This window comes from Eumetopias jubatus, unplaced genomic scaffold (assembly GCF_037043125.1).
Source record: "Eumetopias jubatus isolate StellerSeaLion01/CBP00866 unplaced genomic scaffold, mEumJub1_p1.0 scaffold_3, whole genome shotgun sequence".
Lineage (NCBI taxonomy): Eukaryota > Metazoa > Chordata > Mammalia > Carnivora > Otariidae > Eumetopias > Eumetopias jubatus.
Window position 1 is genome coordinate 133,595,012 of NW_028274809.1, and position 16,671 is coordinate 133,611,682.

The 16,671-nt window shown below is 36.8% G+C and overlaps 2 protein-coding genes across 3 annotated transcripts in view; one reads left to right on the forward strand and one right to left on the reverse strand.

Annotated features, from left to right (window-relative positions):
* Positions 1-16,671, forward strand: part of INTS6 (integrator complex subunit 6) — a 109,177-nt gene that overhangs the window by 78,948 nt on the left and 13,558 nt on the right. The window contains exons 16-18 of one of the 2 annotated variants that reach the window (XR_003609460.1): positions 5,283-5,654; positions 6,675-6,768; positions 8,380-8,522. Coding sequence is in view for 1 of the 2 variants with exons in the window: in XM_028104255.1 (XP_027960056.1) it covers positions 5,283-5,654; positions 6,675-6,768; positions 8,380-8,473 (560 nt within the window). In the remaining variant the exon portion in view is untranslated. Of the gene's footprint in view, positions 1-5,282; positions 5,655-6,674; positions 6,769-8,379; positions 11,646-16,671 lie in introns of those variants that run through there. The other variant, XM_028104255.1, reaches the window with a different exon arrangement.
* Positions 9,980-16,671, reverse strand: part of SERPINE3 (serpin family E member 3) — a 30,035-nt gene continuing 23,343 nt past the window's right edge. The window contains exons 6-8 of the mRNA XM_088021811.1: positions 13,018-13,104; positions 12,432-12,515; positions 9,980-10,023 (exon numbers count right to left, since the gene is read on the reverse strand). Of these exons, the coding sequence (XP_087877937.1) occupies positions 9,980-10,023; positions 12,432-12,515; positions 13,018-13,104 (215 nt within the window). The remainder of the gene's footprint in view (positions 10,024-12,431; positions 12,516-13,017; positions 13,105-16,671) is intronic.

Here is a 16,671-nt window from a genome sequence, read left to right on the forward strand (position 1 = left end):
GTTTTCAATTTCAGGTTAATTCAACAACTAATTGTTAAATATATATGCTATTGTAAACAGTGCTAGGCATTGAGGTATAGCAGTGAATGAGACAATAGTGATCTTTGCCTTCATTTATAATGAGTAAGGAAAGACAGTCATTGAATGTTTCATTAGAAGTGTGATGAATGTTATAAAAGGGAAGTCAAGTATGTTTTGGAAGCATGTGGTAAGAGGATTTAACTTAGTTTGTGGGGTCAAGACCCTTTACTGAGGAAGTTATGTTTAAACCAACATTTGAAGGGTGAATGGGGGTTGTTTCACTAAAGCTGTGCATTTAGTAGTAGTGCTAAGCGGTTTGCTACATGCTACTGTATGCTACAGTGGTGGTATAAGAAGAATATGTGCAAACATACATGCTAAAGAGAAGGGATTAAGGGAACTGAAAGAAGCCTAGTATAGCAAAGGTGTTGGGAATGAGATAAGGTAAGAAATGAAAGATAGGCTGAGGCCAGATAATGGAGGGCCCTGGAGGCCGTTGTAAAGATTCTAGGCCTTAAGGACAATGAGAATCTTTGAAAGGTTTTGAAGAGCGAGTGACCTGATCTGATTAGCATTTTATAAAGACCAGGCCAACTCTATTGTGTGGAATATTGTTAGGGAAGAACAAGAATGGATTTAGGGGAACCTTAGTGAATTAATGATTGCATTAATTATAGGCAGTGATCATTTGTAGTTTATGACATCTTAGCTGGAGAGAAACCAAATATTCTATACTTCCTGATAGAATTATATAGTGTCTTGCCAAAAAAAAAAAGAAAAAAAGAAATTGAACCTTAATCTGATCAAGCCTCTAGATCTAACTACCAATTTATAGGAAATACAAAGGATAGAGAAACATATTAAATGACAAAACAGAGATACAATTGGCACAATCTTGGATTGTGGGGGACTGTAGGACAAAGAATATGGGGTCTGTATGTTTCCAGAAAAAAATGCATAGAAAAAAAGAGAGGTTACAGAAGGATTTTATAGGTTAAAAAGGAAGTTAAAAGACATATAAACCAATTACAATGTACGGGGCCTGATTTGGACCCCGAAACAAATAAAATCGAACTTTCCCTACAAATAGAAAATGCATAAGATTAATTAGATTGTGGACATTGATAGGATATTTGATGTTGTTAAATAATTATTATGGATGCACAGAAACTAGTTAGGAAACCCAGGGAAGAGCTAATCACCTGGCAGTGGAGTTTCGAGGACATGTATTTGAGAAATACTTGGAAATACCAGCAAAGACATGGTGATGACGGACTGGATATTGGAGCCAGGGCAAGAGAGGAGCTGAGAGATGCTGGGTAGACAAGGGTGACAGCGTGGAGTGGAAGAAGAAAGGATGAGTGAGTTTAGAGGCGCCCATTAAATAGCCACAGGGAGATCCTGGGGTAGAAGATGGGTATTTTAGTTTAGACCTCCGAAGAAGAGATGGGGGAAAAAGAGGGAGATGCAGGAGGCAGTCTTAACCTCCATTGGAGTGAATTAAATCACACCAAGGGGAACAATGAGAAGCAGCAGCCTAGAACAGAACTTTGAAAGTGCAAAGTTAAGGAGAGAAATAAGGTTCAAAAAAGGAGACTGAGAAAGAAGAATCCAAGAAATAAGAGATGAGAAAAATTTGGCATCATGAGAGCTAAAGGAAAGAGAATTGAGTGGTTGGCAGTCTCAGATACTTAGATCGGTCAGGGGGCTTGGAAAAGTTCTCTTGGTCTCTGGCTACCTTAGCAAGAGCCAGTCCTGGTGGAGTAGAGGGGAGAGAACACTATCAAGAAGTGGGTTGAGGAGTGAGAGATGAGAACGTGGAGACAATGAATGTAAATAACCAGTTTAAGAAGTTCAGCTGTGGGGAAAATTGGACAGCTATATACAGAAGAATGAAACTCGACCATTCTCTTACACCATACACAAAGATAAACTCTAAATGGATGAAAGACCTCAATGTGAGACAGGACATGACATGTCTCCAAAGGCAAGGGAAACAAAAGCGAAAATGAACTATTGGGACTTCATCAAGATAAAAATCTTCTGCACTGCAAAGGAAACAGTCAGCAAAACTAAGAAGCAGCCCATGGAATGAGAGAAGATATTTGCAAATGACACTACAGATAAAGGGTTGGTATCTAAGATCTATAAAGAACTTCTCAAACTCAACACCCAGAACACAAATAACCCGTCAAAAAATGGGCAGAAGATGGGAACAGGCACTTCTCCAAAGACATACAAATGGCTAACAGACACATTAAAAAATGTTCAACATCATTAACTATTAGGGAAGTTCAAATCAAAACCACATTGAGATACCACCTCACACCAGTTAGAATGGCAAAAATTAACAAGGCAGGAAACAACAAATGTTGGAGAGGTTGTGGAGAAAGGGGAACCCTCTTACACTGTTGGTGGGAATGCAAGTTGGTACAGCCACTTTGTAAAACAGTGTGGAGGTTCCTCAAAAAGTTAAAAATAGAGCTACCCTATGACCCAGCAATTGCACTGCTAGATATTTACCCCAAAGATACAGATGTAGTGAAAAGAAGGGCCATATGCACCCAATGTTCAGAGCAGCAATGTCCACAATAGCCAGACTGTGGAAAGAGCCGAGATGCCCTTCAGCAGATGAATGGATCAAGAAGATGTGGTCCATATATACAATGGAATATTACTCACCCATCATTTGCATTGACATGGATGGAACTAGAGGGGATTATGCTAAGTGAAATAAGTCAAGCAGAGAAAGTCAGTTATATGGTTTCACTTACATATGAAACATAAGGAATAGCATGGAGGACATTAGGGGAAGGAAGGGTAAAACTGAAGGGGGGGATTCAGCGAGGGAGACGAACCATGAGAGACTATGGATTCCGGGAAACAATCTGAGCGTTTCAGAGGGGAGGGGTTGGGGGGATGGGTTAGCCTGGTGATGGATATTAAGGAGAGCAGGAGTTGTAATGAGCACTGGGTGTCACGCAAATAGTGAATCGTGAAACACTGCATCAAAAACTAATGATGTACTGTATGGTGACTAACAACATAAGATAAAATTTTTGTGTATGTATATATAATTGTAAAAAACAAAGAAGTTTAGCTGCCTTGGAGAGATGGGAAAAGAGAATGATAGCTGGAAGAAGTCATGGGGTTAAAAATAGTGACTTTGCTTTGTCTTTAAGATGACAGAGTTGAGCATGTTTAAATGCTGGTGTGATGGAACCAATAGATAGAGGTTGAAAATGAAGATGGGAGAAAGCATAATCAGCACGAAATCACTGGGAAGGCAGAAGGGAATGGTCCAGAGCCCAGATGAAAGAATGCGGCTTCCACTGAAGCAGAATGGATGTGGGCACAAGTTTAACAGTGGGAAGTAGAGAAGCTCCTGTTTCACGGCTCTGCTTTTCTTTCCACTGTGAAGTAGGAGGCGACATACACTACCGAGAGGGAAGGAGAGATTTGGGAAAGTCAGAGATGTTAAGAGAGTGGAGAAGGTTAGAATGGTCTTTTGTGGCAGAGGGAGAGAAGGTTGTAATAAGATTGCTAGGTAGTGCTAAGATCCAGGAATACTTGGCTGGTGATGGTGATAACTCTGCAGAGCTGGATCATATTTCTCCAGTAGTGCTCATCATTCCAAATGCAGGTCTAGAGCAAGCAGATAGAGTCGTCACATTTGGAGTTTTGCCCATGGGAGGACAATATAAAGAGAATTTAGGACACTGGTAAAAAGTAATACATTATGGGATGTAAGTTGGATAGATAAAAAAGAGGCATCTAGAAGGTAGTAGGATCTGATGAATAGGAGGGAGAAAATGGAGGAGTTGCTGGAATAAGAGTTTGGCTGAGTTACAAAAAAACAGCGGGAGTCCTGCAAAGATAAGGCTTATACTCCTCTATCCATGGGTTTGTGCTTGGTTTGCGAGACAAACGAGATGAGAAATTAAAGAATTGAGAGGCCATGTTTTTGGCAGGTGATCTGCATAGACATTGAAGTCACATATTACGGTACTTCTCAAACTTTAGTGTGTAATTGAATCACCAGGGAATCTAGTTAAACTGCAGATTGTAATTCATTTTTGGAGGAGGGCACAAGATCATCATTTCTAGCAAACTCTCTGATGGTGCTAATACTGCTTGTATTTAAGTAGTAATGACTAGGACAATGCCCAAGGGACATGGGGGTAGAATGAAATCTGTGAACCAGGTGTGACCATAGAGGTGTACCTTGGAGATCAATAAAGCTAGTGATAAGAGAGAGAGAATGAGCAGAGTGGCATAGTTGAGCCTCAGAAGAGCAAGAGTGTTACAGGAGTGCATGGAGAAAGGATCTTAAAAGTGGCACTAGAAGGTGAAGGAGTCAGTGACTCCACATCCTTATTTTAAGTCTATGGAGAGTGTTTGAGAGAAAGTAATTTCTACTTCAAGTCTGAAAAGAGGAGCAGTTTCTTGGCCAGAGAGCTGGGATTCAGTTAAAGCAGGAGTTGTTGTAGAGAATATTCAGGAAAATTTGCGAATCATGGAAGGGGATTTAGGGAGGGAGTCAAAAGTCTAAGGGATTTTTGTGGGAATGAGTTTACCTTTTGGACAGTAAATGAGGGAAGTAGAGGTGACTTTAGCTGGTGTCGTGGAGGTTTGGTGAGCAGTCTGGGAACTTCTAATTTAGCTGCTTTCTGTGGGGGGCCAGAGTTTGCAAGCTTTTTTTTTTTTTTTTTTTTAAGTCTAGTAATCTGATGCGCTGCTGTGGGCACCAGGCTGTTCTGTGTTGCTCAAGTAACAAAGACTGGCTGGGTGGTTATAAGAAAAGAGTGTGCTATAAAGTGACCAGTTTGACGGTGTGTTCCCTGAAAAGTATTGAGCAGTTTGGACTTCCTGTGTTTACTTTTGCCTCTAAATGATAGTACGTGTATAAGGCAGAGGTTGGTTGGAATGAGCTAAGGCTCTCTCTATATTTCCCTAAAGTATTAGAAATCTACTTGTTCAGTAAAATCACCATAAAATAAAGCAGAGAACTAAAAGTTGCTTGAAATTATTTTATTTTTTTTCTTAAGGGCAAAAGTTGTACAGATTTTGTAAATACTATAAATGTTTCACATTGAAATCCACCATCTCTTTAGCAAAGCTTAAGATCATATCATATTATTTGTTAATTTGCATCTGTCAAGATTAGTTGTGATTTGCTGTAATATTATTTGTAGCTTTTTTTTTTTACTGTGTTCTTTGAAACTGGCTCACATCATTTTTTTTCTTATCTTTGTTTTTAGTTTCAGAAGCCACTAATGACTCGACAATAGATGATGTGGTTGAAAATCACGTTGCAGACCAACTTTCATCAGATATTACACCAAATGCTATGGATACTGAATTTTCACCTTCTTCCCCAGCCAATCTACTGGAACGACCAACCAATCATACAGAGGCTCTTGGTCATGACCATTTAGGAACTAATGACCTCACTGTTGGTGGATTTTTAGAAAATCATGAGGAACCAAGAGATAAAGAACAGTGTCCTGAAGAGAATATACCAGCATCTTCACTCAACAAAGGAAAGAAATTGATGCATTGCAGAAGCCATGAAGAGGTCAACACTGAACTAAAAGCACAAATAATGAAAGAAATCCGAAAGCCAGGAAGAAGTAAGTATAATTAGAGGCACACCTCATATTTGACTTCTGTGTGTGCTCAAAGAAGAGTCAAATTAACTAAAAACATAGATCTGATTCTAGATCAGTGCTGAACAACGTATGAGCTATATAAGATTTGGTTGTTTATTCAGCCTACAAACACTAAATATCTGCTACATCCAAAGTATTATAGTGTAGTTATGGTAAGCAGGGGGGGCTGAGAGCAGAGCTTAAAGAACACACAGATAAATTGCACATAGTTCCTACCATGACAGGAACCTGGAGTCCTGAGTATTTTTCTACATAGCAACTGCAACTGAATGTAGCAGCAAACCCAAAAAGATGGAGTGAATATTAGATGACTTCATATCTGTGAAGTTCCTGGCATAGTGTCTACCACTGCCTTTAAGGTTTAAACTATGATAGTGACCAGGGATATGTTTAGGCCAAAAAACAGAAGTTATAGAAGCTGTCTATTTCATGAATACTAAAGAACTTTGTGGGATAAAATTTCAATATTATTGGCATTCATTCAAAAGATGTTGACAAATCACCTGCTGTGATGATACAGTTCAGAAGTGGGTAAGACAGCCCTTGCCATTTAGGAGCTTATAGTCCTTGGTAGGGTTTTAGGTGAAAACTTAAAACTGAAATAGCACTCGTACCCATCTCCCCCCGTCCCCCATCTGCCCCTCCCTACCATGGGAACTGTAGTTTAGAATTTGAATTATAAGAATGGAGGAGCCTTGCTTCTTTGTCAGTGGCACTATCAGAGAGCTCTTATTTTTCTAAGCTTTATGTTTGATACCTTCATGGGAACTTTTACCAAGAATGCAGTTTAACAAGTTATTTTATCTTTGCTGATATATGATGAAATGTATGTATTATAAAATTCTTAGTGGTGAAAATTTTACATAGAATATCTTGGTTTCTGTAGTATATCTTGATATAGTAAACTGCAGTAGAAAAATATTGAATAAGAGTGTGTAGAAAAGCCACTTAATTTTTTCTTTTTGCTTCTCTTGTTTTAAGAATATGAAAGAATCTTCACATTACTGAAGCATGTGCAAGGCAGTTTACAAACAAGACTAATATTTTTACAAAATGTCATTAAAGAAGCATCAAGGTAAATAATCTATTGCACATTTTGAAATGATTATGAAATGAGTCCCCAGATTACAGTATTTTAATAATCTCTATTTTGTACTTGTGGTATCATGCATATATATGACACACCCATGTGTATATAAGTTCTTTTTTTTTAGTTTTTTGAAAGAATTCACTTAAAAAACAGCCACACAAATTCTTCACCAATTATGGACCTTTTCTCCCTACAGATTACAGATACTTGCATAATTCTCATTTATCCTACTCTATGGCTTTTTGGGGGTCTTTATATTTTATAGCCTTTAATTTTTCTCCTTTGTATATTTGGACTGTAGTTAATATTAATCAGTGATTAGAAATAACCTTGAAAGACAATATTTGGATGCAGTTCATTTGTACGTAGGAAAACATGTAATTAAGGGGAGCAGAGTTGGACAAATGGGCCTTATTCTGATTGCTTCAGTAGCCCAGGATTATGTACTTTAATACAAAGAATGTGGATCAAGATTATGAAGGGTAACTATGAAGTGCAATTAACTGGAAAGCATACTTGTATGAGTTTAGGGAGCACAGAAACATTTATTTTTCTTTTAAGACTTCTTTAGTATTCTAAGAAAACTTAGTGCTATCTGACCTTCTAAATGTACCCACCCTCTAATAGTCCCCCAGTTTCTTCCATGCTATGCATAAAGGTATTTTTAGATAGAGCAGTTAATTTTTTTCCTTTTTTTTGGAGTGGCTAGAGCATAGTCCACTTTGAAGGTTCAAGATAAGGCCATAACTTTTCATGTTATTTATTTTGAGTATTTAACCTATTCTTTTCTTTATGTAACATTCTGTCACCTCAAACTTCATCATGGATTTAGCTATATTCCTGGTGCCTGCCCTCTACTTCTGCCACCTTTTAGAGAGATCTGTAATATTATGGTGGTTATTCATATGAATTTACAAGTAGAGAGGGAGTGGGTATAGATTGGACAGCGTTTTTGGATATTCTAAAAAGCATCAGCAGTATGAGTACTTATGTAGATGAATGCAATTTTATTCTACTGTATTAGTGAAAAAAATTTCAAGTCACCACTTTAAATGTTTGGTATAACCTATACCACAGATACCTAATTATCCTTGATTTGCTAGCTTTCAAATTATAATAGTAGAACCCAAGGGTTTTTTAATGCTACCATGCAACTATTCATTTCTTCTTCTGTTTTGTGGGGATTATATTCATACTTTTTTCACATTCCTTTCAACATTTAACTTTTAAAAAGCATCAGAAGCTATTGGAGTCATTGCTTTGGGAGTCCAAATTTTGTTGGAATATTTGTAACCATTGTAAATGTTAGGGGTTTTTTGTTTTTCTTTTTGGATGTAGAACAGATAACTTGCTTCTTTTGTACCGGGCCTGGATTATTTGTTTTAGGAACAAACTGTAATTCTGCATTGATAAAATAATTTGCTTATTTTCCAGTGAATTTTATATATCATAAAGTTGTTTTTTCATTTTCATTTTCCTTTGAAAAATCTTCCCAAGGCAGTTTCTGTCTTTGAAAAACAAAACAAAACAAAATTATACTGATCTATATCCATTTAAAAGAAATTGAGAGTGCTATTACTTATTTTTTTTATACAGGTTTAAAAAACGAATGCTAATAGAACAACTGGAGAACTTCTTGGATGAAATTCATCGAAGAGCCAATCAGATCAACCATATTAATAGCAATTAAAAGAAAACAGAATGTGGCCACTTATTTCACTATCTTCTCCAAATACAAAGTAAATACAAGACTGTTGTGATCTTGCATTCATTTTTTGACATGCATTGTTGGCTATTTGAAATACTAAGAGCAAGTCTACAGATCCTTTTTCCATCATTTTACAGTGACCTTTTCTTCATTTTGGTTTATTTTTGTAATGTGAAAAATATCACTCTAAAACACATTTTTATTTAACAAACTAAAAATATTCCTCCAGATCTCTTGCTTGTCATTGACTCTTGCGTGTCAATTTCCCTCAGGTTCTATTTTCTTAAACCAACCTTTAAAATTGTCACCTCTGTTAAGGTTGAACTTTGCCAAAAAAAAAAAATAAAAAAGTTACTTTGTAATTTTTGGGGAAAAAAAGCACATACATTAAAACTAGGTAATGTTTTGTATATACAGTTATTTTGGATATATTATTGTAAGTTGTACAAATGTATTTTGAAGAATATTTAAGAAAAGCACTTTTGTTATTCCATCAATAAATGCTCTATTTTACTCTTGTGTGGTTTAGGAAATAATCACATTTAAAGTAATCATTTAAAACCATCTTAAGGTAATGGAATTTTAAAGGCCTTGCTTTTTAAGCATTGGAAAAATACACCACTTGAAGTTCATATTTGTTAAAGCTAACTGTAATTACCTGTTACATAACCTGCATTGTCTTTTTACTCTATGTTCTTAGATTTTGTTGGCCACACCAACATATTCCCATTTCTGCCTAGATAATAGAAATGACAGTATCTGGGGCAAATAGGCAGACACTTTAAAAGCTGTTTAAAAGCAGCCATCTTTAATACTGGTTTCTTTACTCCCAACACTTTTTTCCTTTCTCACTAGGATTGTGGATGGCACTAAGTTGAAGCTGTTAGTTAGGGAGTTGTAAGTTTGGGGGGCATCACATACTCTGAAATGTCTAGTCTTTAGCAGCTTGATGCCATGCTTACAAAAGTCCCACAACAAATTGGGGGTTCAAAGGGGATCTCTTTGTTCTCCTCTGCTATCCTTATACATATAAACTCCATTTTGTTTAGAGGCTAAATGGAAAGCAAACATTTAAGATGACTTTGCTCATTGTGCATTACCCCTGAGTTACCCAGGATAAGGAAAAACCAACACTGTTCACTGTCCACTCTCAGTCCAACATGACCTCACGTGTCTTCACTGAGGACATGACCCTATGACCAGACTCACTCACTCACCTTTCATAGATCACTGCTGTGCCTTGTAGTGCTTTTGGGTAGAAAGGAAGGTTAAAATACATTTAGATTAAAAGAGGGCAAAATAAATTTATAAAATTGTAGTAAAATTGATGAACTTTTAGTTTCGTAATATTTGAAAATCACATACCCTTATCTTTTTACACTTTAGCAGAACCTTTTTAAAATTTCAAGGGTATAGCAGAATGCAATTGTAACTTTTTATGAAGAAAAGCATAGATGAAAGTGGAGAACATGCTTGAGATCTCTTAATTTAGTCTAGGGGATTTGAAACTCTCCCAATGCTGAAGACAAATCCTGTTGAGAAAAAGAGGCATTTAATGTAACGTTACATAGTATTTTCATATGCAATTCTTTAAACCTTTTTTACCTCCACAAATACCTTTAAAGCAGGATATCATTTAATAGATGGAATTGTTAAGTAATTACCTGCAGTCACTGCTAAATTCAAGAGCTACACAAAATCCAGAATATACTGTCTGGTCTTAAATTGTCTTTATGTATATTTTGATTCTGTGATTAATAGAAGGGATTACAAGTCATTCAGATAAAAGTTCATACTTAACAAGAATATTTAAGAAAGGGATTCAGTCTTTTCCAATGTTTAGCAGCTTTCCTTATCAGGAAGTTCTTATTTCCCCTTTACAGATTGCTGATGAGGTAATGATCCTTTAAACCCTTTACCTTTATTACATTTTTTGGGATGAACCCTAGAAGGAGTTGGGAAGAGAAACCGTTTGTTCAGTCTCCTCTTTCTGGCCGTAATCTCTCTGCCATCATACTCTGTGGCCTGCCTCATCCAAAACCTAGTCACGAGGTTTGAAACCAGTCGAAACTCAAGCTTAATATCCCATCTTGCAGGTTTTTTACATTTTAAGAAACTGGGCATATTAGTTAAATTAGTAAAATACTATAGAATTCTTGTAAGCAAAGGGGAGGGAGGGAGTATATTTCAGGGGAATATCATGCCTCTTAGGCCCTTTAGATCACTGGGTGGCTTTAGGCTGGACAAGTGATATTCTCCAACAGTGTAATCTTGAGATTAAGATCGTTTTTCTTAATGTTTCCATATGTGCCCCATTTGTCAATGAATTCATTATTTGCCCTAAACAGTAAGATTTGTCAGTTTGGTGTAATGAAGGCTGAGACTGATTTCTATCTCTTTAATACCACTCTCACCAGAAGAGTAGCCGCCTTGAATCATGTGGGCAAATACCTCCCAGAAAGAGTAAACTCACAAGGACTGTATTTAGATGTGCTGGCGGATTATGGAACTGGTTTTGGATTAGCCTTTTATTTTCATTGTTTATTGAGGCAGTTGTGAAAACTCCGATCATTGAAATAGTGGTGTGTCCTTTACTAGTTCAAAGGTTTTACATCATTTTTATGCAGTTGAATTCCAAAAGAGAAATTGTTCTCTTTTAACTGTCATCAACTTTTATTGGCTATCAGCTTTTGACAATGACCTTTCTGTTCACGTTTAGTCCTGTCTCTGTTTCTTGAGGAAGTAGAACCTGTCGTTTTTTCATCTTTCATTTTTTTTAAATGTATCCTTTCCAAGAGAGGGCTCTCTGTTGCCTGTTCTGAGTGATAAGTGACAATTTCATCTAATAAACATGGGGTTGGAATGATCACGGTGAAATCCTAGGAGGATATATTCTGTTGATGGACTTTTTCTCCCCAAATAATCCCAAAATAGATTATTTCCTAGTGAATGATTATCTTCATTCTTTTTGTCACAAAAGTGTTCCTTTGATTTCTAGCACAAGTTACAGCAGTATGCAAATGATTCTCAGATAAAATGATGTTGACAGTATTTCCTTAACAATTTGTGTAAAACCTATGCGTAATTCTCATTATTCTAACTTTTGACTTTTTTTCTCTCCATAAATAAAAATAATGCCTGATGTTTAGTTAAAGTAGATCCACTTTTGCTTGATTTTGTTAGTCTTGTTCCATCCTATTTCTTTTTAACACATTGTTTCGACTTGCCAACAACTCTTTACTGAGAATCTCTTTTCCTTCCCAGGCTGATAAATAATTGTCAGGGGGGAGGGGGAACATTGAGAGGAATAATTTGAGTACTTTGTTCATTGTTGAAGCTGAAAGGACCCCTGCTTGTCCTGATGTGCTCAGGCTTTGCCTGTACCATACCATCTTTGGATTCTGATGAGATTGTATAGTGGGTCTCAGAAGTACTAGGGCAAACACTTGATTTTTGTGGCATTTCAGCAAGCGTGAGAAAGATCAAGAGAAAAACTAGAAATCCAGGTGCGTTCACTAGAATACGGGGTTTGCTGAGTCAGAAGACTACTTGGATATGCTAGCGCCCTGAGGGAACTATATTTTGTCCTACAGTGATGAGAAAGCAAGGCAACAACTGGGGGAAAATCAAGATGTATCATTTATTTTACTTTCATGATCTTTCTAAGTCTCCCCAGAAGTAGAAGCCTGAATTTTTAAAAATCCACATCAACTAAAAATGAGCTGAAGGAGAAGTCAAAAACAACATGGAGGATATTAGTTTCCTTTGTAGTTATGGAATACTCCCCTTTCTCAGGATACGCGACAAGAAACTGGGAAGCTTCTGAAGCCATAGAAACTAGGCTAGAAGGAATGCTTGTTCTAGGCCGCAGTGGATGCTTGTTGCTAGAGAGATGCTGATACATATTTATCTGAATTCTATCAAAAAAATACTGTCCTACCTGTGTCAGGTTCTCTCAGGAAAAAGAAGAATGGCCGATCTGCTTTAAAAAAAGGAATCCGAGACCTTTTCAGTAACAACAGAGCTGCAGGAGAGAGAATAGAAGAATCCCATTGCATTTTCTATTCATTTGAGGAAAGTCACTATTAAAATTGGATATGAAGTCAGTTATATCCCTTGATTTTTGAAGAAATAAAAGCATCCTAATGATATTTCATTGTTTAGTGTTATGATGGGGGTACAAATGGGAAAATTAAGAAGATGTCATTTAGCCAAACTTGTGTCCCATTTTCAAAATACTCCATGGAATAAATTCCTTACTAAAGGTAATTTTCAGAAAGACTCCATTCCTTGTTTATGGGAATGGTGGGACAAATCCTTTTCAAAATGGATTTCTCTGCTCCCATCAGTTTTCAAACTTTGCTCTGTGTTAACATTTCTTTTTAAAAAAATGCTATACCACATCTGGACTTAGGATTTTTTAGTGGGAAGGTTTAGAAATGTGAGGATTGAACTGGATAAATCTGACGAAGGCAGATAGGGGCAAGCAGCGTGACTGAGTGCTGCTGACCCCTTTGTGAACATACCTGTGGCTGTAGATGCCTTGGTGCCTTCCTCTGAAACCTCAATCTTGGCTTTGTGGATTGCTTCAGAAACATAAAAGCCATCTTGGCCTAATCCCAGGAAATAAAAATGTGAATTGCTTATTTCCATTTTTAATGCATTTAGCTTAAGGATTTGAGTGTAGTTTTAAAGAATGCACTTAATTACAGTCTCATGCTGCTTTACTATAGCCAGGGAGATATCTGGAAAATTCTTAAGCTGCAATATTTTATGTAACTTTTAAAACCTCAGATTTGGTGAATTTAATAAATAATCCCTCCCAAATTAATAGAGCTGTGCCCTGTTTTTTCAGTAGTTTTCAAAAATAATTTCTAGTTAATATCAAAATTTTTCCTTCAGCCAGTATTTTTTAAACTTTGGTGGTATAAGAATTGCCAGAGTATATGTCAAAGTGGATTCTGGAGTCCAAGAATATGCATTTTTCAGCCAGCTTCTGAGATGATGTCCCTTGAATTCCTTCTTGGACTGCATTTTGAGAGCCACTTTTAAATGACAGTCACAGGTTTGTACTATGGACCTTAAAAGGCATAACTCAATGTACTAAAAATGTGTCCAATACTGCATGACTGCATTCAGTCATGCAATTAATTTGCCCCATGGGGACAAATCTGCAAAGATGATAAGAGGTTAGAACTATAATAGTTGTGTGCTAACAGTTTCAAAGAAGCTTAGCAAACGGGAATATGAATGATTAAGTTAGAGGAATTGATAGCTTTTTGTAATTTAACCATTAATCATTTTTGAATTACTCTCCACAGTGACATGGTACGTGACCTAATAATGAAGGAAAATAATCTTTAGAACTAGCAGAAAGCTTAGCTAGTTATAGCTACCCTTTCATTTGAGAATGAGCTGTTACCTGAGGTCACACACTTGATAAGAAGTAGATTGGGCATTTGGAGGTTTTCTGACAGTGCAGCACCCATTTCCACCCCACCCCGCCACAAAAAAACACCACTTTGTATTTTAGTCAACTCTAGTCAACTCTAGCATGCCATTGGAAAGGGATCTGTGGCATAAGTCTTAAAATAATTATTTCAGTATACATGTATTTTGAGAGAGCTTTTTTGTTTCATCTTAGACTAAATTGTTTTGCATTTTTCGTGCACATACAAGGAGATGCAAATGAATGTCGTGAGAGACTTAAAACCAGCCAAGTATAGGATATGCAGCAATAAGGTACACAGGAAATTGTGAGTTGGCTATATTTGTTGTAAGAAACAGTTATTTTCCAGCATCATTGAAGGGGACCAGACAAGGGCCATAGGATGGGAAAAATCAATGGGAAATTTCATCTGGTATCATTTGTCCTAAAACCACTGAAGGATCTGGTTTTAGCAGTTGGTCTTTTTCTGTAGGATCTTTTAGAAAAGAAATTTCTCTCTAGTTCATAGTTTCTCTCACTAGCTTATTGAGCAAACTGAAAGAAATGCAGTGCTCAAATTAGAATTTGTGGATAAATAATGGTTCTCTGATGGTCATTAGGTTTTACTTATCTGTGACCTCATTACTGTGGTGTGGTATCTGAACATTTCAAATGTGTCAGTGAAGTCAGCAGAGGTTCACTATGAAACTCTCTACCAGATACAGTATACGTGGTTGTGTTAGAGTCCAGGCACTTTGACACAATGTGAAAAATAAGACCAAATGGTATGAATGAGTCTTCAGTTAGATAGGCTTGGCTATTAAAATTTCTTGAGGAGTTTCATTTAAATAGCTTTTCTCCATCACACTACAGGAGTGGTCCAATAATTGACAGTTAGATGCACGGCCATTGAGCCAAGACCCACGGCCTGTCTTGCCGCAGCATCCACACCTCTCTTAAATTTTATCTCTGGGGAGAGTTAAACATTTCAGAAGACCAACATTTGTGATCAAAATAAGAATTCGGGAGTCATTGTAGGTTTGTGTTTCTCTTCTTGCTTGATCTTGTATTACAGATCTATTTGCTTACTTTCGTCAAGTAGATATTGAAATGTTATGCAACTAATGAAAGCGAGGTAGAAGAATCCAAGCATAAAGGGATTCTCCGGCTTTGGGTTCATTTTCTGCTGTGCTGGCAGCTACTTAGTGCCATTGAGGGTCATACAACAACAATCCCAAGATTGTTTATAGGTGCTATGCTATAAAAAGGGATCCATGATTAAAACGGGAAAAGCAGGTTGCATAGTTTTGTGTTTTTGTTTTTAGTAGTGGACTTCTAGAGCTGCTTATATGCTAATGTTTGTAGTGAATCTCTGCAGGAGGACTATAATATGTAATGTTTAACCATGGAACGACCTGCAACATCTCCTGTCTCTAGATTTACCAGATTAGCATTCTGGAAAACTGTAGCCCATCATAAACCCATTTGCTCCTATCTTACATTTCAATATCCAAAGCAAAGTGTTAAGATTCTTCTTACCCTCCTTCCTGGCATACTCTCCACTCTTCCATAATATCTACAAGTATTCATGTCAACCTTTCTTTCTGGATTGTTAGCTCCTAGAAGGCAGAAGCTGTTTTATTAATTTCAAATATTTTTTACTTCGCCTAACTAGCATAATAATGCTTGGTACATAATTGTGTTCCGTAAATGTTGGATGAATGAATAATAGACACTCCTCACATTGTACATTTGTTTCATTTCCCCTTAAAAAGAGCTGCCTTAATGTTCTTTAATCTGATTTCACTTGTAAGGAAATGTTGGTTGGTATCTATAGAATCATAGGGGTACAACACAGAATGGGTCTTTGGCAAGTTTTATCCAAATGATTGTTTCACTGCCTCTTTCCCCTTTGTTAGTGGAGACCGTCATTTTTTGTGTGTGGTAGATTATACTCTCAAAAGGTTTAAGAGTCTTCATAATGACAGTGTGTAAACACAAGATTTGCAAAACATAGATCAATGTCCCAACATCTGATCCTCAGCTTCTCAAAATGCAGGATAAACATTATTTGCTGTGTCATTTATCTTTCCAATTATTATTACTTACTATTGGCAAATTTAGTGGCTTTATTGCCAGAATCTGCTTCTAGTTTATCTTTCTTATCTTCTTATCACTTAGTTGTAACAGATGGAGTGTGTCACATAGCACCCAGCCCCAGATATATAGAGAGAATGCTAAAAAGAATTTGAAATGGCCTCTGAAGCCAGGCTGTGGTCAGTTGCTTTCTCTATTCTCCTCAAACCCACTTCTCCCTGCCACCCCAGCTTTTTGAGATATAGTTGATATAACACTGTGTAAGTTTAAGGTGTATAATGTGATGATTTGATATATGTATATATTACAAAATGATCACCACAGTAAGATGAGTTAACACGTCCATCACCTCACATAGTTACAATTTTTGTGTGTATTGTATTTATTGTCTTTGCAACTTTCATATATATAATACAGCATTGTTAACTAGAGTCACCATTCTGTACATTACATCCCTAGGACTTGTAATTGGAAGTTTGTACCCTTTGACCACCTTCACCCAACCCCCCAACTCCGCCCCCTCCCTGCCCCTGGCAACTATCAGTCTACTCTGTGTTTCTGTGAGTTTGATTTTTTTAGATTCCACATGAAGTGAGATCATACAGTGTCTTTCTCTCTGGTTTATTTCACTTAGCATAATGCCCTCAAGGTTTTT